Raw genomic sequence first — 27,753 nt, forward strand, 5'->3', positions numbered from 1 at the left:
GAAGTCTTCGAAATATTTAAAATGGAATTTACAGAAAAAGGGTAAGTCTTCCTCAGAAGTATCATTAGAGAACAAATAATTTCGAGTGTAGCATTCATTGAATTAATACTAAATTCATTTCAGTTGTTAACAAGTCATTAAGGGACGAATGGCAAGAGTTAATTTACACTTGAAAAACCACGTGCACCAAGTTTTGCGAAAACATTTTTGTAGGTTTCTCTGGGCGAAGAATGATTCATTGATGCAAAAACTAGTGGTACCTGCGCTAGGACTGTTAATATTTTTAAAAATACGGGAATGCGATTTATCGATGTTTAAAAAATATCATTAAATAATATCAAAAATGTCATTAACGGTAACTGTTTCATCTCGAAAGAAATAAGGTCCGATGACGCCACCGCGCCGTAACCCGAACCACACAGCGAGTTTTTCTGAATGCAACGGCACCTGTGTGTATGTGTGTGTGTGTGTGTGTGTGTGTGTGTGTGTGTGTGTGTGTGTTTGTTTTGCGATGTATTCTCCAATTTAATACAGATAGGCCATTTTAAAATGGTATCGACTATGATGTCCATGAGATGTCAGATTTTTCTCTAAATGCTGAAAATTCATTTATTCAAATTAACATGAAAGTACTCAACCACCTTGGTCATATAGTAGCAAAATACTTCATTACTTACTAAGTAAAAGGACCGAGCAAGTGCGAATAGCACTCGCGCTCTGAGGATTCCCTACAAACTTAATAATAGTACACGTCTTTCTATTGGACGCTATTTCGGTAACTTGTGTGTCCGTATGCTAACAAATGGTTCAAATGGCCCTGAGCACTATGGAACTTAACATCTGGTCATCAGTCCCCTAGAACTTATAACTACTTAAACCTAACTAAACTAAGGACATCACACACATCCATGCCCGAGGCAGAATTCGAACCTGCGACCGTAGCAGTCGCGAGGTTCCGGACTGAAGCGCCTAGAACCGCTCGGCCACCGTGGCCGGCGTAAGCTAACAAAGTTATCCTACGGGGGAAAGGGGACATGCAGTTTAACGTGGAATCAGAACCACGTGTTATTTCTGGCGACTCCTCACGTCGTTCAGACGTGGAGGCTAGATTAAAACGAAGAATGAAAAATCCGTTGTCCGGCCGGATTCGACCCCTGCATCTCTCTGTTTCCAAGCACGCGCGTTTCCGCTAGAGCAACAGGCCCAACATCTATAGGTTTTGATAAGTGTTTGCGAGTTTCAAAGTACGACGTATATCGGCAATCTTTTGATTCCATTGACATCGAATCTTCATTTCTTACGCTGCCAAGGGACCGTTCATGAGAAAAAGGGGTCTTAAGTGGGGCAGACGGAAAACATTGTGATCGTGTAAGGGTTCAGTTTTTACCGATTGAGTTACGGAATCTTAGAAATCTTTGTTTAATCATTTATTTTTAACCATAGACAAACTACACAGTAGAATGTTTTATCGGTTTTTGAAAGACTGTAAACATCCTGTTACATGTGCAAATTATTATAAAACCTTTAAAAAACTGTCCTGTTGCTTAGTTCATTTGTGGGACTAGATAGGTAGAATAAAGCCACTGCCATTAAATCAGCCCATCCGAATCGCAATGGGTATCAGTGGCTAAATGCTTAACGTTAATCAAAACATTCGGCTGCCGTTTCCGCTTACGTCGACAAGAGGGCGCAACATTGTTACATTTCTTCGTGAATTTTCTACGAGGCGTCTTTATGAAATCTACCATTTTCGTTATAGAATTAAAGACTGTAATTTTTTCTCAAGAATGGCTGGCATATCCACTTGTTTTTCTGTAGGATTGCCGCTAGTTAACGGAGCTATGTATGATACCTACCGCACCTACCCGATGGCTCTCGAAAGTCGAGCGTGGTCCCTCCACTGACAGCACTCTGGGCCTTTTATTCCGGAGCCTCTCGTGAAGGGTGACGTAAATCGTCTGGCGGGAAGAAAGGAAGCTCATTGATCGAGCATCCGCTGCTGGCGGTGGCACATCACACGGGGCGGACGACCTTGTCGCCCACGGGCGCTCGGCTGCCTGCGGCTGCGGCTCTACAATGCGCGCGGCGCGGCGGCCAGGGTCGCCAGAGCGCGCCACGCCCGCAGCAGGTGCACATGTGCGGGGCGGGCGGGCGCGCGCGCGCGAGCTCAGGCCGAGCCGCTGTCAGGCGATTTCTCCGCCTCGTACAGAGATATAGCAACAAAAAATTTCTTTTGTTTCGTTTAAGTGGATAAATTGGTGATAACGTGACGCCATGAAATTGTTTTCGGCGGTTCGTCGCTTTGGTAAATTAATCTAAAGGCGGTGAAGGCGTTAAGACGTCTGGTCATTACTTTTAACAGTTATAAAATTGGTGGTTCAGTTTGTGCTGTCCCCGCCACACTGATGAGTTTTATTATTTGCGGCGTTCGGCTCTGTCTTAATGTTGACTAAATTCGTCGAGCCAAAGAGGGGACGGCGCAGCTGATGAAGAAAATGTCACCTATGGCGATCATTTACCAGTAACTGAAGCTGTCTGACTGCTTCTCGTAATAACTCTTACTCAGAACTTCTTTTTTACAATAGTTACAGCGATTTATTTCTGATACCGATGTACAGTCGGCTCTTGAGGTACCGCCTACTGCGTTAGGGCCGTTAAATTGCTTCTTCCTACTTTCGCTGTTTTACACAAAGTTCCTCATTATACATTCTTCGGTTTTTTTTTCCTCCTCCGAAGTCCAATAACCGCCTCTGAATATCCCGCCGCCGCGACTCTGGACCTCCATGGAGCGACGTCATCAGCCTTACTGTGTTTGCTCCGTGGCGGCCCGCTACTTGCCGCGTCAACGGAAGTCCGCGCCGGTTGCTGGCTCGGTATTTGAATTATCTGCACATATAAAAACCAAATACTTCCGCAGTATTTGTGCACAAAACTAACAAATCCTAACCCGCAACTCAATTTTATCATTTAATTAGAATTTGTGATAGGCCAGGGGCGATAGATGGCGCAAGCAACAGACAACTTGTCGTCTGTTAGACCACAAGTTCAAATGTGTGCTACGTGTTAATTTGTATGCTCATTTCACGGAGGCTCGTGAATAAGATGCACGCAAAAATACATGTGTGTTCAAAAACTTAAATGCACACTGCCTGACTCCGTTACTGTTAAGATAGTAATTTCCATACCGACTGACTTAGCGCATTTCTGTAGAGGCTACTCTCGCATTCCAAGAGAGCTGATGTAAATTCAATATGTGCCCATACTGATGTAGGTTTTTGTGTTTTTCGTAGGTAAGGTGAGAATTAAATTTTTCCTAGAGAAGACCGCGTTCTATTTCCCTCCTTCACACTTCTGCGGTTCAAGTGTCCCATCCTCTTAACCTCCATATCATATGGAAACTAAATTGCAGCCTGCATTTTTCGTCGTCTACGAAGAAATCTGGTCACATCCTGAAACGGGAAGTACTAAATGAGTTTGTGCTTTGGATATTAGATCACTGTTAGTGAACAGTCACGTAGTTGACAGTGATAGGCGTGCAATACCACCATCTGGCCGTTTCAGTTAACAAGTAAGCCGTAGAGGTCCTTATTTCTTGTACGAATCTAATACAATATTTATATATCCACCCACAAAGAAATAAATTGTCGCAGTTTCATCAGCATATTCTAGGATACTCTGATCTCAAGTATCCGGGTACCCATTTGTGGACGTCAATATGGGGTGTGCCCATCCTTCTCATTTAATACAGCTTGAACTTTGCTGGAGACAGTTTCAATGGTGTGTCTGAATCAGTTTGGATGAATGAAAATCAGTTCTTCAGAGATAGGGGGGTAAGAGGGGGTGTAGGCAAACCGAGGTATCTGACCCTGGTTGCAAGCATCCAGCGCACTGTGGCGGAACCGGTTTATAGTATTTCGTGACTTTAATTACCTATAAATGATATTTCAGGTAGATCAAAAAATATATATAAAACCAGTTACCTATTGTCAGTGTAACAATTAGTTTGATCTCAGAAATGATTGTCCCGGCTAATATGTCACTCTGCTAAAGAAATCTCCACTTGACGTTGTGTAGCAATGTCTGTAAAGTCGTGTGGCACTAAATTGCGTATCATTCATCAGGTTTTACACAACTGTTAAGATGGAAACACCTTTCTCTAGCAAAAGGAACATTTAGTCACAGAATAATACCCGCGCGCAACACTGACGACGTATGTCTCCTATTAAAATATTTCATGTAAATCGTCCGAAATAATTAGGCTTCATACATCAGCAAATAAGAAATTGATATTACGTAACGTGCTATGAGCATTGTATTTAAGGATTCAATCTGAGTTGAATTCTGTGTTTTAAAGTAGATTCGAGACCACCGGTGCACATTTATTTCCCTTCATTTATTTCTAACAACATGTATGTTTGTTAAAATTCTCGATTCAAAACTGCCGCGGAGATATTTTTGCTAAGATGGCGGCAGACAGACGATAGTCAATTTGTCTATTGTTCTGATTTATGTTATCAATGTAATGTATTTAGGAAAAACTATTTAAACCTTTTATCTCTCTTCTTTAGCATATAAAATCACTTTCAATGATAAATACCGTCATATTTTTTATACCAGCTACTAGTAAACTCCGCTGTAAGTTACTAGCGCTAATGGCTGCGCTCCTAATTGCGGAGCTGAAAATTAACACTTAAAAACATTAATTAGATTGGATTATTATTGAAATAAATACAAATCCACGTCTAGACAATAGCGACTCTATTTCTCAAATAATAATTAACAGGTTCTCTCTTTACATACCTCACACGTCTCACGTCCGAACAGTTCAACGGTTAGCACAGGAAGAACTGAACCACAATTATCACAGATAACAAAGAAAGATTATAATTGTCGTTCTGTGAATGTAGTTCTCTGATAATTTTTAATTCACACAGAAATTAAATTATTACAGAAATAATGAAATAATTATCGTCATTTTTACACAATACAGTATCGGTAATATTGGTTGAAGTTTGTACACTTAGTTCATTTTAACATCTCGTGGCCAGAACATATTGTCGTGGATATTACAGCACGTTAGTCTATCGATTATTCGTATGTTTTTGAAAAGCATCCCTGTTGGTTTCTGAACATTTTCTAAGTTTCTTTCTGAATGAATCAGAAGTTGATTTTTGAATGGTGCATAGTGTACGTATGACTTTGTAAGGGGAATCATCGTCGCATCTAGAAATAAACTTCCCTGCAGACAAAAGGGGACGGGGCTATACAAGCTGAGCGTAGTAAGGCGAACGGATGGATGCCAATCACTGTCTGATTATGTGGTTGATTGGGTTTGCGAATAATCGGCGTTGTTATAATTACTTGCGAAATCCATAGATTCAGACTACCGGAGTGGAAATAAAGGACTAACAGGAATAATAGGTGAGAAAGATTATGTATTATCTTCTCCGTGTGTCGAAGAAAACGAAATTTTGACAGAAAATTTTTGGCCAGTTCGCTACACTAGTAAGGGCCAGTTTTACAGTGCCCGGCTAGCAGCCGCTTAAAGTTCTGTTCTGGAAGTAGCGCGGAAAACGCAGGAACATGTAACAGCACGTAACCGGAGAATAATCGTGGGATAACCAAACCGGTGATTCTGGCAGGGTTAATGAAGTTAACCGACGAATAAGTTTTGATAATGGCAAGAATAGTTACAGAATTACTGATGACAAGATTGTCTGTTAGAACGAGGAAGGAGAAGAAGCCGGGGACATCACACAAATTATGGAAGAAAATGAGGACTCCAAATTTATACAAAAATTTCGTACTGTTAGCTTTCGATCTCATGCTTGAGAAACTGGAGCGTAAGAATGAAATGTGAAACTATTTTCTAACATAAAGCTTTTTGCTTGTAGTAGGCGTAATAGGCATCTGATATTGGTATTTCGTGAATTATATTCTGTCGCGTTATAAAAATGACCATTTGTGCCAAAACAGTCTCGTTTATTTGGTGTGTGTTAAAATTGCTGCAATATTAGAAAGTCCTATTTTGTTTTATCTAGCAGACAGTGACAAAATAGACGTCATCAGATCGAGAAACCACACTTACTTGGGTACTTCCTGTACTAACAGCTTCTCAGTATTGGAGAACGTTTCCATATTTCGTGTAGCAAAACGCTTGACGAACTTTGATGAGGCAATAGACCCTTTCGCAGAAAGGAGAGCACGCCATGTAAAGCTGTAGCAAGATTAGAGAGAGAAAATGCTAGGACTTAAGGATTGAAGAAATGTGTACTGCCTTGCTTGTATCTTGTCTTTACTGGTTTTATGTATCCAATATCTTATTTTATGTAACGCAAAAAGCAGGTTACTAGCTAATAGGCAATAAAGAGTGCAGATTTTCTGAAGAGTTATTGTTCTCCCGATTACAGATAATCACGTTCAGTATTTTTTTTTTTTTTAAAGAGAGGGGCAGGATGTCAGGCCGGCCGACTGGGAGCAGGGAGAGACACCCCAGGGCATTTCAGTATCCGCTATCCTGAATATAGTTTGATGGCATCCATTACAAAATATACACGTTTCAATTCCACAGAGCGAAATACAGTGACGTACGTTAGAAGAATGCTGTGTGAAGAGGCATGGCACTGCGCTTTAACACACTTAAGATCAAATAACATGTCTTACGGTTTCCTCGAGCACACGTTTTGTGTATCAGACTCTTCAGAAAGATGTGCGCTACGAAATGAACATATTTCTAAAAATTCGATTTTTCAAGATTTGACATCCTATCTCAAATGCTCGAGAGGTGGTGGGGCGGGGGGGGGGGGGGGGGGGGGGGAGGGGAGGGAGAGAGAGAGAGAGAGAGAGAGAGAGAGAGAGAGAGAGAGAGAGAGAGAGAGGGCTTAATATCAGGTCGAGGCCTACTTCATTGGAAATTTGGACATGCGACTGTGCACTTTCAATATGCACATTTTAGTATTGTTCACGAAATTCCTATGCTCTTGGAGTATCCTCTGATGTCTTGTTTCTTTTGTGACATAGTGTAAAATCTTTTAATGTTTTACACGTGCTCCCTACGTCATCGTAGCTGCGCAACCGCGGTGGCCCCTTTTATGTGGCGCTCTCTGGCAACTGCTGAAACGAACCTATTTCTAACAAGTCGCGGGAAAATACTGCGAATGGTGGTTTGAAAAGCATTATTTTCAAAGTAAATTGTCTTTTACGCAAGTTGAACCATGTGCGAGAATGTACGATGAATTTCTTAAATCATAGAGCGTTTGACTCTGATTTAAAAATCACCTCTACATCTACTTCCATACTCCGCAAGCCACCTGACGGTGTGTGGCAGAGGGTACCTTGAGTACCTCTATCGGTTCTCCCTTCTATTCCAGTCTCGTATTGTTCGTGTAAATGAAGGATTGTCGGTATGCTTCTGTGTGGACTATAATCTCTCTGAATTTATCCTCATGGTCTCTTCGCGAGATATACGTAGGAGGGAGCAATATACTGCTTGACTCTTCGGTGAAGGTATGTTCTCCATACTTTAACAAAAGCCCGTACCGAGCTACTGAGCGTCTCTCCTGCAGAGTCTTCCACTGGAGTTTATAATCTCCGTAACACTTTCGCGATTACTAAGTGATCCTGTAATGTAGCGCGCTGCTCTCCGTTGGATCTTCTCTATCTCTTCTATCAACCCTATCTGTTACGGATCCCACACTGCTGAGCAGTATTCAAGCAGTGGGCGAACAAGCTTACTGTAACCTACTTCCTTTGTTTTCGGATTGCATTTCCTTAGGATTCTTCCAATTAATCTGTCTGGCATCTGCTTTACCAACGATTAACTTTATATAATCATTTCATTTTAAATCACTCCTAATGCGTACTCCCAGATAATTTATGGAATTAACCGCTTCCAGTTGCTGACCTGCTATTTTGTAGTTAAATAATAAGGGAACTATCTTTCTATGTATTCGCAGCACATTACACTTGTCTACATTGAGATTCAATTGCCATTCCCTGCACCATGCGTCAATTCGCTGCAGATCATCCTGCATTTCAGTACAATTTTCCATTGTTACAACCTCTCGATACACCACAGCATCATCTGCAAAAAGCCTCAGTGAACTTCCGATGTTATCCACAAGGTCATTTATATATAATGCGAATAGCAACGGTCCTATGACACTCCCCTGCGGCACACCTGAAATCACTCTTACTTCGGAAGACTTCTCTCCATTGAGAATGACATGCTGCATCCTGTTATCTAGGAACTCTTCAATCCAATCACATAATTGGTCTGATAGTCCATATGCTCTTACTTTGTTCATTAAACGACTTTGGGGAACTGTATCGAACGCCTTGCGGAAGTCAAGAAACACGGCATCTACCTGGGAACCGGTGTCTATGGCCCTCTGAGTCTCGTGGACGAATAGCGCGGGCTGGGTTTCACACGACCGTATTTTTCGAAATCCATGCTGATTCCTACAGAGTAGATTTCTAGCCTCCAGAAAAGTCATTATACTCGAACATAATACGGGTTCCAAAATTTTGCAACTGATCGACGTTAGAGATATAGGTGTATAGTTCTGCATATCTGTTCGACGTCCCTTCTTGAAAACGGGGATGACCTGTGCTCTTTTCCAATCCTTTGGAACGCTACGCTCTTCTATATACCTCCGGTACACCGCTGCAAGAAGGGGGGGCTCTTCGATGACGAGCCATTTAGAATAATTTCGAGCAGAGATCAGATATTTATGTCGTTATTAAAAATTTTACTGGCACGTTTGTGTGATATATCTTAAAGTGTAATACGCGCATAAAAGACCAATATTACATGTGAAAGCTTTGATTTTTTATAGCATGTCTATGCATATTAATTTAAACCATTAACTTTTCGTGTTAGTGTGTTCGTGCTACTTAAGTGATCGACCTATTGGCTGATTACATCACGTGTCTAAGCTCTGAATATCCGCTGTCATCGGCTGGCGAGATCACGTGACATGAGGTACGACTGGCTTACTAAAGCGTATTGCAGTCTCGATTTCAATGCTTCGCAAAGTAACGTTCGTTGCTTGGAATTCGAATTTATACTTTCGTAATACGAAAATGTGCAGCGTACATGTTGCTGCGCATCAGAGATCTTTCCAAAAGTGTGTTTTGGTTGTTTTTTTTTTCTCGTGTTTCGTTTTCTAAAGTGCCGGGAAATTGTACGCCTTTCAAAGGATTGATAAGTTTTACAGTTCTGAGAGAAAATATACGGTCACTTAACGCGGAAAAAGTATTTTTAACCGGGAAAAATCCGGGTTTTTTTTTTGCTTGTTCGCGTATACACCCTGTATAAAAAGGGAGGGAGGGCGGAGGGTTGTTGTACGTAAGTGCATCAGTTAATTACAGCGCTAGTGTCAACATAACTTCCAAAATACAGCATTTTCTTTCAACAAAAAATCTGTAATCGAATTTATGCTTCGCACTTAATTGTTGAAGCGTCCAGAACACTTAGAACTGAAAATATTATACAGCCATTTATTTACTTGACACAGTTTCCAAAGTTCTCTAATGGTTTCAGTATCGTCGTAAACTAATGGCGGTGATAGGCTCAGTTAGGTTCAGGACAGTGCTGTTGGTGTTATTGTCGTCTTCAGTCGGAAGACTGGTTTAATGTAACTCTCCATGCAACTCTGACCTGTGCGAGCCTCTTCATCTCCGAATAACTACTGCAACGTACATCTTTGTGAATCTGCTTACTATATTCATCTTTGTCTCCCTTCACGATTTTTATCGCCCACACTTCCCTCCAATAGTAAATTGGTGATCCCTTTATGCCTCAGAATGTGCCCTATCAGCCGATCCTTTCTTTTGGTGAAGTTGTAACAAATCTCGTGTCTTCCCAATTCTGTTCAGTACTTTCTCATTAGTTACGGGAGCGGAGCTCGCCCGATTAGCCGTTCGGTCTAACGCACGGCTTTCCTAACGGGAAGGCCTGCCGGTCCCCGGCACGAATCCGTCCGGCGGATTAGTGTCGAGGTCCGGTATGCCGGCCAGTCTGTGGATGGTTCTTAAGACGATTTTCAAACTTCCTCGGCGAATGGGGGCGGTTTCCCTTATTCCGCCCCAGTAACACTATGTCGGAGATTACTGCACAAACACTTTGTCCACGTACGCGTACACCATAATTAATATACCACGAAAACATTGGGGGCTACACTCATCTGCCGTGAGACGTTCCCGGGGAGGGTCCACTGGGGGCCGAACTGCACAAATCCCTGGCTTCGGTGTGGACTCCTGTAGCCTGTTGTGGTGGTGTGAACCACTGAGGGCTACGGCGGGGACGAAAGCTTCTCCGTTGTTTCTAGGTCCCCAGTTCCATACAATACGTGATCCATACATCTAATCTCCGCATTCTTCTGTAGCACCACATTTCGAAAGCGTCTGTTCTCATTTTGTCTAAATTCTTTATCCACCATGTTGCACTTCCATACAAAGCTACACTCAAGAACAATATCTTCAGAAAAGACTTCCTAACACTTAAATCTGTATTACTCTCCTTCATTAAAGTTTTTCTTGCCATTGCCAGTCAACATTTTATATCCTCTCTACTTCGGCCATCGTCAGCTAAAATAGCAAAATTCATCTATTACTTGAAGAGCCTCGTTTCCTAATCTCTTTCCCTTAGCATCACCTGATTTTAGCCGACTACATTCCATTATCCTTGTTTTGCTTTTGTTGTTCATCTTATGTCCTCCTTTCAAGACACTGCCTATTGTCTAGTCCATTAAACTGCTCTTCAAAGTCCTTTGCTGTCTGACAGAATTACAATGTTTCATCATCAAACCTCAAAGTTATTTCTTCTCCCTGAATTTAATTCCTACCACAATGTTTTTTTTTTATTTTTATTTTTTTATTTTCCTTTGCTGCTTGTTCAATGTGTCTCTAGATAGGATACAGCTGTGTCACTCTCTTTTCAACCATTGCCTCACTTTCATGCCCCTCGACTCGTTCAAAAACCAGACGGCAGTCGTAAAAGTTGTAAATAGCATGTTGCTATCTGTATTTTACCCTTGCTACCTTAACAGTTTTGGAGATATTATTCCAGTCAACATTGTCAAAAGTTTTCTGAGTCTGCAAGTGGTAACTATGTAGATTTGCCTTTCCTTAACCTATCTTTTAAGACAAGTCCTAGGGTTAGTATTGCCTCGCATGTTCCTACATTTCTCCGGAATCCAAACTGATCTTTCCCGAGGTCGGCTTGTACCAGTTTTTCTCTTCTGTAAAGAATTTGTGTTAGCATTTTGCGACCACGTCTTGTTAAACTAATAGTTCGGTAATTTTCACACACGTCAGCGACCGCTTTCTTTGAAACTGGAATTATTATATTCTCCTGGGAGTCTGAGGGTATTTCACGTGTCGCATATCTTGCACTCTCAGTAGTTCTAATGGAATGTTGTCTGCTCCCGGGGCCTTGTTACTTCGGTCTTTCAGTGCTGTGTCACATTCTTCACGCAGTACCATATATCCCATCTCATCTTCATCGGCTTCCATTTTCATAATATTGCCCTGAAGTATATCTCCCTTGGATAGACCCTCTATATACTTCTTCCACCGTTCTGCTTTCCCTTTTTTTGCTTCGGACTGGTTTTCCCTATGAGCTCTTGATATCCGTACAAGTGCTTCTCTGATCTGCAAAGATCTCTCTAATTTTGCTATACGCGGTATCTATCGTACCCCTAATTATATATGTTTCTACATCCTTGTCCTCCAGCCGTCCCTGCTTAGCCATTTTGCACTTCCTGTCGATCTAATTTTCTAGAAGTTTGTATTCCCTTTCGCCTTCTTCATTTACTGCATTTTTATATTCTCTCTTTTCATCAGTTAAATTTAACATCTCTTGAGTTTTCCAAGGGTTTCTACTAGACGTTCTCTTCTTACCTATTTGATCCAGCGCTGCCATAAATTACTTCATCTCTTAAAGGTACCTACTCGTCTTCTACTGTATGCCTTTCCCCTGTTCTAGTCAATCGTTGTCCAATGTAGTACGGTGTACTTACTACTCGTTAAGTTTTAGCAAAGAAAAGTGAAGTATGCCGTCTCAAGGAACATAGTCAGTAACTTAAATATGGAGAGGTGGTAGTACATGCTTCGTTACCATTTTAGTCACAGGAACTGATAAGATACCACACTTTCAGCAAAGTTTAGCGAACGCCGCAGAAAATCTTAGCCGAACGTACCTAATGACTTGGAGGGCTATACAGTTTCTAATACGATAGATCGATTCAGCCCGGGAAACGTGTCTATACCTTCTATATTTGACTAATCTCGGAGTAATAGATACTTAGTAGTATGAAATTAGGAATAATTGAGCTGCTTTAGAAGAGGCGCATGGATTCGTTAGTTGTACCGTCCACAAGATAGTAACAATATTCGCAGCGATAAGATATAACAGGCTGATAAAATATTCTTAAGAGCAACATCACAACCATAAATTTTTATGGCCAAAAGACTTCATACACTAGCAATATATGTTCTTCGCGGTATCTGCAGTTTCCCTACAACGCGCTAACTACTGAATGGATGTACCTATACACTTTAGATGGTGGAAAATACCGGTTCTTCATAACCCCATTGGAGACAATGCTCCATTTATCAGGAATTCAGTAAGAAAGCTAATGTTTGTAAATGTCAGTAACGAGTCAACTATATGCTAAGAAAAGGAAACATACATGACATGTATTGTCACAGAATCAATCGATTACTACTTACACGTACAAAATTAAACTTCAATAAAAATGGTAACAGGATTCCGTTACGTTAGCTCAGTGTATCTCGATCGTATGCAACAAAAGCGAAACATTCAGCAGAAATATTCCTTCCCCAGATACTTCTCCGTGGTACAATGGTCAGTGCATTCCGAGGCTCGCTCAACCTGCGTCTTGGCTTACAGAAGCAGTGTCAACTTCCCAGTCAACCTATCGGCCGAAGGCCGAACGAGCGGTCCCGACACTGATAGCCGTGCGACCGGAGCTCTTTCGCCCCCTCGCGTTCCCCCTTTCGACATCGGCTGCAAGCAGTGTTTTTGAACTTACCGCTAACTTACTCGTATTTCAACTTCGTTTTAAAAAACCATTAGCAATTATGTACAGATAGTTCTGCACAGAAGCGAGGTGTTGAAAGTATCGAAAAATCTCGAGCGCATTTAGACAATACCATGTTGATTACTCTAGAAATTTCGTTCTTGTTTGTCTCTTCGGAGTGTCCCTTGAAAGTTGTTGACACGTCCTGAAATTAACCCAACCTGAGATGGTTCTTTACGTAACGTATCCTTCGTTGTACTTCCTAGGCTTCCGTAATAGCTCTACTTATAAATTCTTTGTGTTTAATGAAATGAGTCTAACGTGGAGGAATATTACTACTTTCGTGACCCGTTACGCGACCCTGTATACTGTACATATGCTGGAATTGTTCCGATAGTAACTTTCTAAAGTACCACTTCGACACTACCACCGGCAGGAGCAAATTGAAGTTAAGATTTTCCTAAATTATCAATAATTGGTTCCTTCTACCGACCCCCACCACCGACTCAGATGATAGTTGCTGAATAGTTCAAAGAAAACTTATTTTAAACAGGTACCGCACTCTGACAATTACCGTTGGTGGTGACTTCAATCTACCTTTGATATATGTTGGTGAAAATAGATGTTTAAACTCAGTGGAAGGGGTAAAACGTCGTCCGAAATTGTACTGGATACTTTCTCAGAAAATTATTTTGAACAGTTAGTTCAGAAGCCGACTCGAAATGTAAATGGTTGCGAAAACATAATTGATCTCTTAGCAACAAATAATGCTGAGCAACTAGGAAGCATGATGACGGATACAGGGATTAGTGACCACAAGGTTTCTCCAGCAAGCCGGAATACCGTAACATCCAAATCCACCAAAAATAAAGGCAAAGTACGTCTATTTAAAAAAGCAGATGAAAATTTGCTTAACACCTTCCTAAGATATCTTCTCCACTCCTTACGATCTGACGATTTAAGCGTAGACCAGATGTGGTTTAGATTCAGAGAAATACTATCGACGGCTATTAAAAGACGTACAGTTAATAAGAGAGGGTACTGACCCCCTTGGCACACAAAACGGATCAGAACACTGTTGCAGTAGCAACGAGAAAAACAGGCCAAATTTAAAAGAACGCAAAATCTTAAAGATTGACGAAGTTTTACTGCAGCTCGAAATAAAGCACGAACTACAGTGCGAGGTCGTTTTAATAGTTTCCACGACTAAACTCTGCCTCGAAATTTGGCAGGAAACACGAGATTCTGGACATACATAAAGTACACGAGTGGCAAGACGCAATCAATACCTTCACTGCGCGATAACAACGTTAGTCACTGATGACAGTGCCACTAACGGCAGAGTTATTAAACACGGTTTTCCGAAACTCCTCCGTCAAAGAAGACCAAGTAAATCTTCCTGAGTTCCAATCAAGAACTGCGGAGACAAGAAACATAGTAGATATCCTCGGTGTAGCAAAGCATCTTAAATCACTTAAGAAAGGCAAGGCCTCTGGTCCAAACTGTATACCAGTCAGGTTCCTCTGCGTATGCTGATACAATAGCTCCACATTTGGCAATTATATAAAACGGCTCGCTTACAGCAAGATCCGTACCTAAAGACTGGAAAATTGCTCAAGTCACACTAATACACAGAAAGGGAAATAGGAGTAATCCACTAAATTACAGGCCCATATCACTAACGTCGATTTAGAGTAGGGGTTTGGAACGTATATTGTATTCGAACATTATGAAGTACCTCGAAGAAAACTATTTATTGACACACAGTCAGCACAGATTCAGAAAATACCGTTCTTGTGAAACATAACTAGCTCTTTATACTCATGAAGTAATGAGTACTGTCAACAGGGGATGTCAAATTGATTCCACGTTTTTAGATTTCCATAAGGCTTTGGACACCGTTCCTCACAAGCGTCTTCCAAACAAACTGCGTGCCTACGGAGTATAGCCTCAGTTGTGCGACAGGATTCGTGATTTCCTGTCAGAAAGATCACAGTTCTTAGCAATAGACGGAAAGTCGTCGAATATAGTAGTAGTAGTAGTAGTAGTAGTAGTAGTAGTAGTAGTAGTAGTATCTGGCGGTCTCCAAGAAAGTGTAAAAGTTTTTCTGCTGTTCTTGATCTACATAAACGATTTAGGAGACAGAGTAGCGCTCTTAGATAGTTCTCAGATGATGCCGTCATTTGCTGTCTTGTTAAGTCATCAGACGATCAAAACGATGTGCAAAATGATTTAGATAATACAATGATTGAAGCAGAAGAAAAGAATTAAAATTTCTTTTGCGGCCGGGACTCTAAATAAGCCGGGTCTTCTTGCTTGCTAGATATCCGTGTGGCGCAAAAATTGGCAATTGACTCTAAATAATGAGAAGTGTGAAGTAATCTGCATGAGTCATAAAATGAATCCGCTAAATTAGGCTGTAATCTCAACTAAATGCTTAGAGATTACAAATACGAATGACTTAAATTGGAATGATCACATTGACGATGCGATGGAACAAGCAAAACAAAGGCTGCGATTTACTGACAGAATACGTGGAAAATGCAGCAAATCTACTAACGAGACTGCTTACACCAAGCTTGTCCGCTTTCTTCTGAAGTATTGTTGTGCGGCGTGGGATCCGCATCAGATGGGACTGACAGAGGACATAAAAAAGTTCAAAGAAAGACAACACGTAGTATAGCGAAATGAGGGACAGAGTGCCACGGGTGTGGTACACGAATTGGTGTGGCAGTAAATAAAACAAAGCCATTTTTCGCTGCGGTAGGACCTTCTCATGAAATTTCGATCACCAAAATTTTGTGGAAGTGATCATTGCAATAAAATAAGAGAAATAAGAGCTCGCACGAAAAGATTAAAGTGTTTTTCGGGCGCGCCGTTAGAGTGGAACTGTTAAGAAACAGCTTGGAGGTGGTTCGATGATCTGTCAGCCAGGCACTTAATTACGAATTGCGGAGTAACGATGAAGTAAAAGGTGGAAATATAATACCGCTAAGGATCTTGACAGGAGATTGCCCTCGTTCAATTTATACTACCGCTGCATCTATAAATATTTCGACGTCGACAAACGTTATTCAAAGCGCATTTCCTTTCTTTTTCAGTAGGCTACTATTCCGTCAAAGATTGATTGGAACAGTACCGTACGAACAGAGGGTCAATGCTCGTAAATTGACCTCTCGCATTATCATCCTCCTCAATTCACGTATAATATAAAATTTGTGTAATAAGAGACTTAGCGATCCAAATTCGCTCTCTCTTAAAGCAATTCTTGTTGTAAGACGTTGGCGTCGTCGTGACAGTACGTATTCTAACCTGTCTTCAGATGCTGATAAAGATAACACTTAAGGTGGAGTAACAGGTGAGCTTGTTTCGGAACAGGATGTAGGAACTTAAGCAATCTGAGACGTTTCCGTAGATAGCACTTGTATTTCCGCAATAGTAAGAGCCATAAAACTGGACGGATCGTTTCTAATTACGTCGACCTGATTTCTACACACCCTTAAACGAGCCAAAAGAATACTAGTACGTTAGTACAGTCCTTCACAACATTAAGTGGTCAAATAATATTTTTCCTTGTGGCGAAAAATTTTGTGAGTTTCTAAAAAATGTAGCTAGTAATTTCTAGTAATGTACGTAATCATTAGATAAATCGTAACTCAGTATTTTATTTCCCAGGAATTGATGACTTTCGAAAATGCAGTTACATATACCGCTTAGTCAGGAGGATAAAGTGGCAATTATGCACAACCATAAGCGATGAAAATTAGTCCAAAAACAGTTAACGAAAACGTATTAACGAACGGTCCTAAAACATCGAAACAAGTACAACATACCTTGCGAAATACTGTTAACTCCTATTTAATTTCTTCGTTTTGGTTACACAAGTTTGTGTCAAGAACCAGGAGAAATGGTAAGGACGCAAGATATCGGACTCGTACCATCGAAGAACGAAGCTCTAAACGCCTGCCGAATTCTGTGTATTATCCCTGAATAACTTCAGGTGAATGCTGAGGGCGCGAACAATTTTGCTCTACATAATTGTCTAGTTACTTTCTTCTCTGTCCAGTGACCTGTTTCGGCAAATCGTTAAGCTCTGCATCTCCTCCTTTCGATGCTGTGTATGGTCATCTTTGATAAAATTTGTTTTCTGGGCAGCATAAAAGCAAGTGACAGAACGGTGCAAGGCGCGTGATTGTTGCGTCAGGTCGTAAACTCATTTTGTTCTGCGGGTGTTACGACTCTTCCCGGATTAGCGGATATAAGAACACAGAGATAGAAAATTAATAGGAAGCTAAGTTCATCCGGTTAGAACAATTAACATTCTAGATTGTTCATAACTAACGAAAGAAATTTTCTGGCCTGCAACGACGACGCTTTCACAGCCAGTTGCTGGACATAAGTTTAGTATGTAGCTAACTGTAGTGGGGTGCATGTGCAGTATAGGCACATAAGAGCAATAAGAGCGGGCCATGTTCCTTCAGCTGAAGAACTGCTCAGCCAAAAGCGATTTGTTGAGTAGAACGTCTTCCTGTAATCACTTGTCATGTTCTTTTTTGTGGGCCGTGTAGCTTGAAAGTGTTTCATTCAGGGGAGATGATCAAAAAGAGAAGACTTGTGGTTTAAGTGATAGTCTTAAAAATGTGAGTTACCTCATTTCTGTTAACAATGCTTTGTATTGGATTACGAATGGTGTGACACTGTTTTTAAATATTTCGTAATGTGTGAGAAATCAAACCATTAATTCGGAAGATAATTACCCCATCTTAAAACACTTCCGTTAATGATAATTGTTATTTTGACACAAATATACCAGAATTCATGTAAATCTACAATTTTGTCGACTGCTTGACGATGGAAAGCAGCCGTTAGTGATAGCCTGTATAATATTCGATTTCACAGGTGGTGTTTACGCTAAACGTATGCCAAACGGAGCAGATTGTTAAGCAACTTCCTACTGACAAAGTGAGTGTAAAAAGTGATGTTGTGAGTTAAATAAAATCTCATAATTCGATTAAAGCATCGCCCAACATGACTCATAATCACTTATCTTTTAAAGACGCTCGATGGGAGATGCGCACTAAGACTGCAGCGCGTTACGTTTTATTGTGATGTCGTAAGTTTCTTTCCAGTGCTGTAGTAGGGCACCGGAGGAAGCACGGGCGGCGAAGGCATATCTCGGGCAGGTAATTTGCGAGTCGCCCAGCTCGGTCGGCAGACGACGCGGGGTGTTCGCGTGCCGGCAGAAGTAGCGGACAAGACTGCAGCGTCGGTGCAGGCGGCTCGCACGCCAGTCGATAGCGGGCCGAGGTCGCGTACCGACTGCCGTGCCGTGCACCGCCGTGCGCACCTTCTCGTCTTCATTTTCATGTCTGCCTCCGTGTCTTTCTTCATTTGCTGTGGCAATTGTAGTCTGTGCTCGGAAATACGAATATTGCGACTTCTGTTTCTGCCAAAAAATGTGACTGATCTTCAGCAAACCTGTGCTTAGTTAGTTTTTTGTTTAGGCTTTCGTGCTGTTGTCATAGTGCTGCCTGCTTTTTCGTGGAAAACAAGAACCTGTGACATTGTAACTTGTACTAGAGATTAGGACCTTCTGTCTTTTAGCGAGGCTACCTAGTGGTTCGCGTAAGAAGTATTTTAAAATTTCACTGGGGTAAGAGCGTAATTGTGATTAGCAGCTATACCCAACTGTCTTGCTACGGCACTTGCGTCGCAATGTAATCTACTTTGGTGGAAGCTGCTGCGAGAATCCGTGGTACGGAATGACATGGCGCCGTTATTAACACCTGTCAAATTGTGAAGAGTCCGTACACAATTTATTCCCCTAATCTTGTAACAAAGACAAATGAAGTCTTTCGTCACGAATTCATTCAGTCTCTTTCCGTGCGACAATAAAGCAGCGAATTTACTGTCAGCATGTAGAGTACGCACATTGATTACTTCGATCGGGTGCTCAGCGTTAGAAATACAGCGCTTCCGGTTCACCTGCGCTTGTGGACACACCGCTTCAGTCCTTCGATCGCTCGTGTGGCGGCAACGTACGTGTTCCCCGGTAGCCCGAGAGAGACTCGGAAAGCAGTGCGATGGCGCCGAGACGCACCACTGGCCGCTGCTGCTGATGCCGCCAAGTCGGGTGCGTGCTGCGATGGGCCTGCTCGGCAAGTGCTGCAAGTGCCTCTCCGCCCAGAACGGTCGCAGACGGCGTCCGGAGGCGACCGACGGTCAGTCCCTCTTCTCCTCAGCTAGCTAGTCGCTAAAACAGCTCACTATCTTACTAAGGCCTTCATATTTGGGCGGATCATTATGTAATATGTGGTCCCCTTTCGTCCCTTACCACACCGTGCAGTGCACGAAACACAGGTCTACAGCAGTTATATTGCCCGCAGAGAGAGAGTCTCATTAGTTCTGAACAGCTTGGGTAATACCTGAGGATTTAACTGTGGAACGAAACGAAGTTCTTGTGGTCCGTCCGTTGTGAGAAGAGGGACGGGGAGAAATAAATGCTTGCAGAAGTGCAGTAAACTGTACTTTAAAGTTACATCACCGTGTCTTGAAGTGTTCTTCCGTAACACAGTTTATATAAAGTTAATGGGGAAAAATAAAAAATTTGATGGTCTCCCTAAAGACCTATTGTAGTTAGACATGACACTAGTTCTTTGCTAACGAACAGCTGACGACTGCATTACTTTAAATATGTTTTTCTTTCTGTTTCAGGGCGTGTACACGCCGCTGTAGTTTCCGGGGTAAATCTCCAAACTCGTAGTGTGACGGTAGAATGGATAGAGAGAGGAGAGACGAAGGGCAAAGAGGTAAGTTTGTATCAATAGCTGAATCAAATGCGTAGTTTTACCTCACATAAATTGATTGCATTTCATGAAGCCACTTACGTGTTTCATTGTTATCCCCGCAACTAATAAGCTTGTCGTTTAACATTTTTGCTCCCAGTGTCTTATGTATTAGTGGTACACTGCAGACAATTCCAAGCTTGGCAGAAGATTTAGTACGTTAAACTAGCATATCATAAAGTCACATGAAGCAAAAAGTCTAGTAAACATGGGCTCTAAAATGCATACCTAAAGAGCTATGATTACTAAATCTTAGATAATGTGAAACAAATCTCTTCTGCTCCAAACTCTCCGCTTTCCGTATTTTGAGAAGCGTTAATATAGACGAAAACAAAATATGCCCAGTTAACATGAGCTCCAAAACGCATACCTTAAGATCTGTGAGCAATTTTTCATTCTCGCTACTTTTCAACAAATCTCTATTAACAAGTGCTCATTGCTCTTAAATTGTGCATTTTAGAACCTGTTTGCAGGACAATTTTTTCTGGATTTTCGTCTATAGTACGTCTTACTTAAGTGTGGAAAGCAAAGGGCGCGCTGTAGAACAGATTTGTTTCACAGTTTCGAAGGTGAAGTGCTCGTAGATATTGAGTTATGAATCTTAGAGCCCATGTTGAGTAGACTTTCTTGATCCAAGTGATCATTCCTGTCAGAATCTGAATATTGACCATTCCTTCTGTGGCACTCAGTACTGGTACCAGCTGCAACGGCTTTCGTCCATCTGAGAAAGACACGGACATATTTACTATACTCGTTCGCCGAATAATGACTACGATCGTTTTTACGACAGCAGAATTGTTTTTCTTTACCACGATGGGGTTAAATATTGTGGCGGTTAATCTTTAAAAATTCTATGACAGAACCCTTATTAGTGCATAAGATATGTGTGATGAAATAAAGTTTCACTTAACCTGATTTTGGGATAGTTCTTCGTCCTGTTCTGTAGCTATTTCTGCAATTCGTATGGTTCCAGTTTTGCGATGCCAATGATATTCAAAAGATCGTGCATGATAATAAATGGCCGATAAATGGTCGGAAACAATGCAGATTAATGGGGAAAAATAGCTCCCGATATTTTGTCCTGTTTTGTATGACATAGTGCCAGATACTGATATCTGTAGTCATTAGTCGTACCAGAGACGATAGAGAAGCATTATTCCCCAAATGTATACAATGAGCGATATCATCATGTCTTCAATTACGGCTGCTGATTTTGCGACTGCAGTAGGTTTTTGGGCTAGTGTACTGAAATTAAGAATGGTGTGTTGCAACTTCGAAATGTTTCACAGATCATCTGCTGAGTGACTCACTCAAAACAGACGTCTGCTCTTCATGCACCAATGTTCCACCTACTAAAAGACGTTCACTGTTGATAGGACTGCCCTTTCCTCTCACTTTTTATACCACTGGGGTGCAAGTGCTGCATTTCATTCCACGGATTACACGTTACAGCTACACTTTCAAAGCCACCTCCTTAATTTTCTTCCTAGAATGTTAATTCGAAAATGTTAGTTATGAAGTCCTGCCGAGTTAGGTGCCCAATTATAGTTTTTTACCTTCTGTAGGTGTTCATAGCATTAATTCCCTCATTAGTTGCTCTTTCAGTTTTGTCGGTTACGGGTTTGTGGCTTATTCATATTCGTGTCTCTATTTCGTCGGACCCAGTCTTGTTCTGCGATATTTATTGCTCTCCAGGAAACGCATGTCAGTAACGACCATGCTCCAACACGTCGAGGTTGCTGTGCCTTCTGAAGTCGAGTGATCGTCTGGAGGGGACTGTACGGTAGTAAACGCATATGTCCATATTGAGTTCACATCGCAGTAGAAGTGATAGTGTGCCAACGACCGCTGCGATCACCAATTTACATGTCTATTTTCATTTGGGCGGGGTACTTCGGTACCAAGACATGACCACATAAACTCGACCCCCCCCCCCCCCCCCACACACACACACACACACACACACACACACACACACACACACACACACCTCGTCTTCTCTACTTACAGATTTCAATGCACACCACCCCGATGGGGCGTATCACGTCGTCTAATAAGTTCCTTACGATTGGCAAACTCCTTAAATTGTTGATATGTTTCTCCTCAATCATGGTACACCTAGCCGCTTCACTGACGGCCTTGGCACCTCTGCAGCTATCGATGTTCCGATCTCTTAACCTAATCACGTGGCTCATCATCAGTGGTCGATCCTTGCGACAGTTATCACTTTCCGGTGCTCTTAGCACTTTCTTGTCGTTGCCAGACAGACCAAGCGCGATATTCGGATCCTCGAAAGGTCAGTTGTCAGTTGTTTTGTCAGGCTGTATGGCCGAGGTTGTCAGATGGGCCGCAGGGAATGCTAGCCGCCTTCTGTTGCCCCCCCCCCCCCCCCCCCCCTCCACTGGCGGCCGATACAATAGTGGACAACTATTCAGGACCGTCGAAGACTCCTGAAAGGTCTAAAGCCACGTCTGACACCTCAGATCACTTTTCAGCACCTCTGTAAAGCCTCACTAGCAAAAGGCAAATAAGGATCCTCAGAGCGCTGAGTTACCACGTTACGAATGTATTATTCTTCGTCCCTGGCTAAGCCCATAAATGTACTGGACCACCAAAGTTAAAGAACTATTTCAGGTCTCCTTCATGATGGTTTTTCTGCTGATACACTTCTTGCTGAACACTTCGCGGCCTTCTTTGTGGTAGAATTGGCGTCCTGTTCCTACCTGCCAAAATTTCAGATGAGTAAAAGACAAGTTATTGCTAGCCGACCCCCCTCTTTTTAATCCCCGTAACCGTGAATTACGTAATGAACCTTTCAGTGAAGGCAGCTGCTTTGAGGTTCTTGACTCGACCATAATACGGCCGCAGGCCCTGATTGATAATCAGATATTTGAGTGGCACTCAGACTAGAACTATTCAGGGTTTTCAATCATATTTGACCAGACCACGTTTCTCTTCGCAATGAGGTGAGAGTCACCATTCCAGTTCACAAATAATGCAAAAACCCAGCGTCAGTTGACAACTACCGATCTGCCTATTTGCTTCTGTCTCGGGTTCTTCGGCCGACGTACTCCTGATGATTTTACTGACTTTTCGTCAGCACGAGTGGCTGGCATTGTCAAAGCTTCACCCTCCATTGCCGGTGGTGAACTGCCGGCAATGGAGGGTGAAGCTTTGACAATGCCAGCCACTCGTGCTGGCGAAACGTCAGTAAAATCATAAGACGAACGTCGGCCGAAGAACCCGAGACAAAAGCAAATAGGCAGTTTGTCAACAACTGGCCACGAAAGCCTTAACAATTTTGAACTACCTGTCTATCAACCTCACCAGCATGCTCTGCAAACTACTTGAAATAGTATCCTGGCTATTGTGCGGATTTCTTGAATTACGGGCGTTTCGTCTCCCTATCGTTGAGGTTTCCAGGAGGGACGATCCACAGTCGATCATCGGACATGCTGTCTCTAAACCGAAACACGTAATTGCCATCTTTTGAGCTACATAAGGCGTACGACACCTCTAGGTGCCATAACATTTTACTTACAGTTCGTGATTAGCGCTGTCGAGGCTCCCTACCTATTTTTGTTCGTCAGATTTTATCCCACCAATCTTTTCGGGTTAGTTCATTTGCCTCTGAGCTCAGCATTTCTCAGGGCGCTGTGCTGTATATTAATCTCAATCACCATTAATGAACTAGTGAACTCCATCGGAGCCGGCCGCAGTGGCCGAGCGGTTCTAGGCGCTTCAGTCTGGAACCGTGCGACCGCTACAGTCCCAGGTTCGAATCCTGCCTCGGGCATGGATGTGTGTGATGTCCTTAGGTCAGTCAGGTTTAAGTAGTTCTAGGGGACTGAGGACCTCGGAAGTTAAGTCCCATAGTGCTCAGAGCGATTTTGTGTGTGTGTGTGTGTGTGTGTGTGTGTGTTAGGATAATTTAGGTTAAGTAGTGTGTAAGCTTAGGGACTGATGACCTTAGCAGTTAAGTCCCATAAGATTTCACACACATTTGAACTTTTTTAAACCCTCCATCGGACCACTGCTCCCGCTAGCACTATACCGGTAACTTTTGCATTTGGTGTGGCTCCCATTTTATAGCGTAGGCTCAATGCCAGTTGCAAGACACCAAGCGAAGGACCTCTGTTTGGATCCTTTCCCATAAATTTTAATTTTATCCAATAAAAACGTGAGTAATTCATCTCTGTCGTTGTGCACGATCCTTTCTGACAACTATATTTGGGTACTGAGCACTTACACGTTATTGCACAGTCCCCATGTTTGGGACTCCTCTTTGAGAAAAAGCTGACACGGCCGCACCCCACATTCATCAGTTAAAGACAAGCTGCATGCTCTCTGCTTCTTGCCCACACATTTTGGGGTGCAGATTCCACTACTCTATCCCATATTTACCAGGCACACGTCTCTTTCAAAGTGTATTTTCGTTCCCAGATATGTAGCGCAGCGGCACTTTCAGCTATGAAACAGTCGAACTTAATCATCGTGGACTAAGACTGGCCACTGGTTCCTTCTAGACTAATTGTCCAGTCTCCTTGCTGACGGTACCAACTCTAGCTATCTGAAAATTTCCTAATGGTCCAGTTTATCAAATTAGTTTTGCATACAACGCGCTTCTATCGCTTGACGTCCACAGGTGGGTTCTCTAGTTGGAATGTGCCTAGAGGCCATCTGCCGAGATGTGCTCTCCATGTTTTCTCGATCCCCTCTTTAACTTCGTTAGTGCCCAGACCACGAATTAGGCCTGACCTGTGCCAAGAACCTAAAGCTTGTAGCCCCATGATCTTTCGACATGTATTTTCCTCTCAGTTCTTCAGGAGAGTCAGGGTTTTGCCGTCATTGGCTCTAAAATCGTGAATAGGACGTGACATGATTTTACACCTCCTGCTGGTCGATACCATTATTTGTTAGGAACGTGTGGTGTTGATGCTGCGAAGCTGTTAGTTATTAAAGTCCTACGTTTCGTTAAACAAATCTCCCTCAAGCGCATTTTAATTTGTAGAGACTCAATGAGCAGTCTCCTGGCTATTGATGGATGATTCTCTTGTCACACCGTGTTCTCCCCAACCTTACTCGTACTGTCTGGTACGTTTTCTTTCCCTCTTTCGCAATTCATGTGGGTGTTATACTCCCCGCCTCGGGTGCGGATTTGTGGGCGCAACTAAGGCCTCTGCTCAGTGGGAGATAAAATTACATCTGGTTGACTATTGCACCCTCTAATGAACTCCGCGCTATCAAGGTGACTATTGCAATACGGTACTCCTCCTTCCGTTCGTCTCAAAAAGAATCTAACGTTGTTTGTCGCCTCCACATCGGTCACACCAGATTAACCCACAGTTTTATATTCGTGTGGCTCTTCCTTCCTTCGGATTCTTTCCTTCTGGTGTTGGATAACAACGCACGGACAATTGGTTCTTAATTTTCCCCGGGAAAACTGTCTTCATTATAATCCAATGTTTTGAACTGCCTCCAGGTCGGATAGGGTGCTTGGCGAAGCCATCCGCCCCGGTCATACTTCTTTAACTAGGTTTAATTGCTTTTGGATGCGGTTAGACCCTTCTTCTGCTGCCCCTTAGTTTATTTTCTTAGGACTTCCCTATCATATAGCACTAAAAGAACAGTTGAATTTTTTAAGCTTCCTTTGAGAAAATTGGTTCTGTTTCCATCTTTAACGACCTGACCAAAACGGATCGGGAATGGGACGGTTGTGCAGATGACAGACACCTCTCGTCACATGCCGAGTCCCGGGGACACTAGACGTTGCACACCCCTCTAACTCTCTACCATATTTTACTATTGTCGGTCTTACTGGTGTTCATTGTGGTTTTAGCCTTTCCAGTTTCATTGTTGCAGACCTCGCGGCTAGAAGGACTTATTTTTTACTGTCCTCCGTACGTAGAGTTGGTGGGGGTCAGACGTGGGGGTGATGATTCTCCTCTGCCCCCTGACCTGCAAAATAGCCCAAATCATTTTTACCTCTCTTAAATTTATTCCTTATGTCTGGCTTCAGGATTTATGTCAGTGCCTCGACTTTACCACTCTTGATACTACCACAATGGAACCAAATCGGCGCCACTAACTCCATGTGGATTTCATGTCCCTTCGCACGAGTGACTGATGGTCTCGCTCCTTAGTACCTTAACCCCCAAAACCAACTAACTATAATATGTCTACTGTAATGTTGAGACTTCACAGAAGGTGGGGCCAGCTTCTAGTATCATGTAGTCGTACTGCAATCTGCATACTTTCCTCTAAATTTCTTAGACCACCGTTTGCATAATTTTGACAAAATATTGAACTCAGTAAAACGTAACGGAATTAGTACTAATGTAAGTAGGCGCAATTATTTAACTTGTCGACAGGTTTTTAAAATTCTACAGCATTTTTTCTTGTACATTATACAGACAGTAAAATTTATTTCCTATGTGACACGGTCTTCAATGTGACATTTTCTGCACTGCATCCAAACAAGATAGCCTGCAGCTACTGATAGTATAGCCACAATAATCAGCATTTTTAATTCGCAAATATTGCGTTTGGCTCCTTAACACTTTTGTGTTGTGGTTGAAATCCTTGGGTTGAGTAGAGGTTAGTAGTGCGTCTGTAAAGATGTTGCATGTAGTGATTAATTTAGTCTTGTTTCGTGAAATTAAAAATCTAAGTCGTTTCATTTTACCAGAAATAGTTACAGTGCATTATAAATTTCACAATGAACAATTTCCTAGCATACACAGTGCATAAATTGCTAATTAAGGCTTTTGTGGACGATTGGTAACATGACCTTTGTCAGTACACTCTCACCCGCCGCACGGTTAGAGGCGCTATGTCATGGATTGTGCAGCCCCTTCCACCGGGGGCTCAAGTCCGCCCTCGGGCGTGAGAGTGGTGTGTGTGTGTGTGTGTGTGTGTGTGTGTGTGTGTGTGTGTGTGTGTGTGTGTGTGTGTGTTTTGTGGTTAGAACTACTTGAACCTCACTTACCTAAGGACATCACACACATCAATGCCCGAGGCAGGATTCGAACCTGCTACCGTCGTGGTCGCGCGGTTCCAGACTGAAGTGCCTAGAACAGCTTGGCTATTACGGCCGGTGCGTGCGTGTGTGTTGTTAGCGTAAGTTAAAGTAGTGTGTAAGTCAAGGGATTGATGACCTCAGCAGTTTGGTCCCTTAGCAATTCACACACATTTGAACATTTGAGTACACTCTCGCCCTTCCCCCTGCTCCCTCCACAACTCAAGAGTTTATAATTATTTTTAATTTAGTGGCATGACAGTTGTAACTGAAGAGGACCTAATGACTTCTTGTATAATAAACATTTTGTAGTGGAACGAAATCCACCAAGCATCTACAATTTTTATGAAATTCATTACCAAACCGATTTCAAAGTTGTGGTCGGTCTGCTAATAAAATCATAAAAATGATTTTTGGTGAATCTCCTTCCTCTAAAACAGCTGCACAGATGCGGGACGATTATCAGATGCTGGTGTTTCTCAACCTGAGGTTGTTTGCAGGAGGATGCATTTGCAGCATGGCCGATATCATTGCTTCGTGACGATTATCTACGATAGTAGAACTGTCTCACGAAAGTCACAAAGGTTCGAGAAAGCACATTGTAATGTCGCACACATTCAAATATAGTACTAATTTGTAGTAATGAACAGGAATTTATATTGAACTTGTTGAACACTTCCTATGCTTGAAGACTTGCGATGGTGACAAGTGTGTGTCGAACTCGTCAAACCACTGAGGAACGGAAATAGGGTGGCGAGGGTCGCGAAGTCTGTGCAGACAATTCACGAGTTCAATTGAGAGGTTTGTGGGGAGAGGGGAAGGACCACATTAATTCCGGGTGTGA

The 27,753-nt window shown here is 42.4% G+C and overlaps 1 protein-coding gene across 3 annotated transcripts in view; it reads left to right on the forward strand.

Annotated features, from left to right (window-relative positions):
• The window catches only part of LOC126187668 (kinesin-like protein Klp10A), a 318,100-nt gene that overhangs the window by 95,376 nt on the left and 194,971 nt on the right, over positions 1–27,753 (forward strand). For all 3 annotated transcript variants that reach the window (XM_049928898.1, XM_049928900.1, XM_049928899.1), the window contains exon 2: positions 19,761–19,855. In XM_049928898.1, the coding sequence (XP_049784855.1) occupies positions 19,761–19,855 (95 nt within the window). The remainder of the gene's footprint in view (positions 1–19,760; positions 19,856–27,753) is intronic.

The sequence above is a fragment of the Schistocerca cancellata genome, chromosome 5, assembly GCF_023864275.1.
Source record: "Schistocerca cancellata isolate TAMUIC-IGC-003103 chromosome 5, iqSchCanc2.1, whole genome shotgun sequence".
Lineage (NCBI taxonomy): Eukaryota > Metazoa > Arthropoda > Insecta > Orthoptera > Acrididae > Schistocerca > Schistocerca cancellata.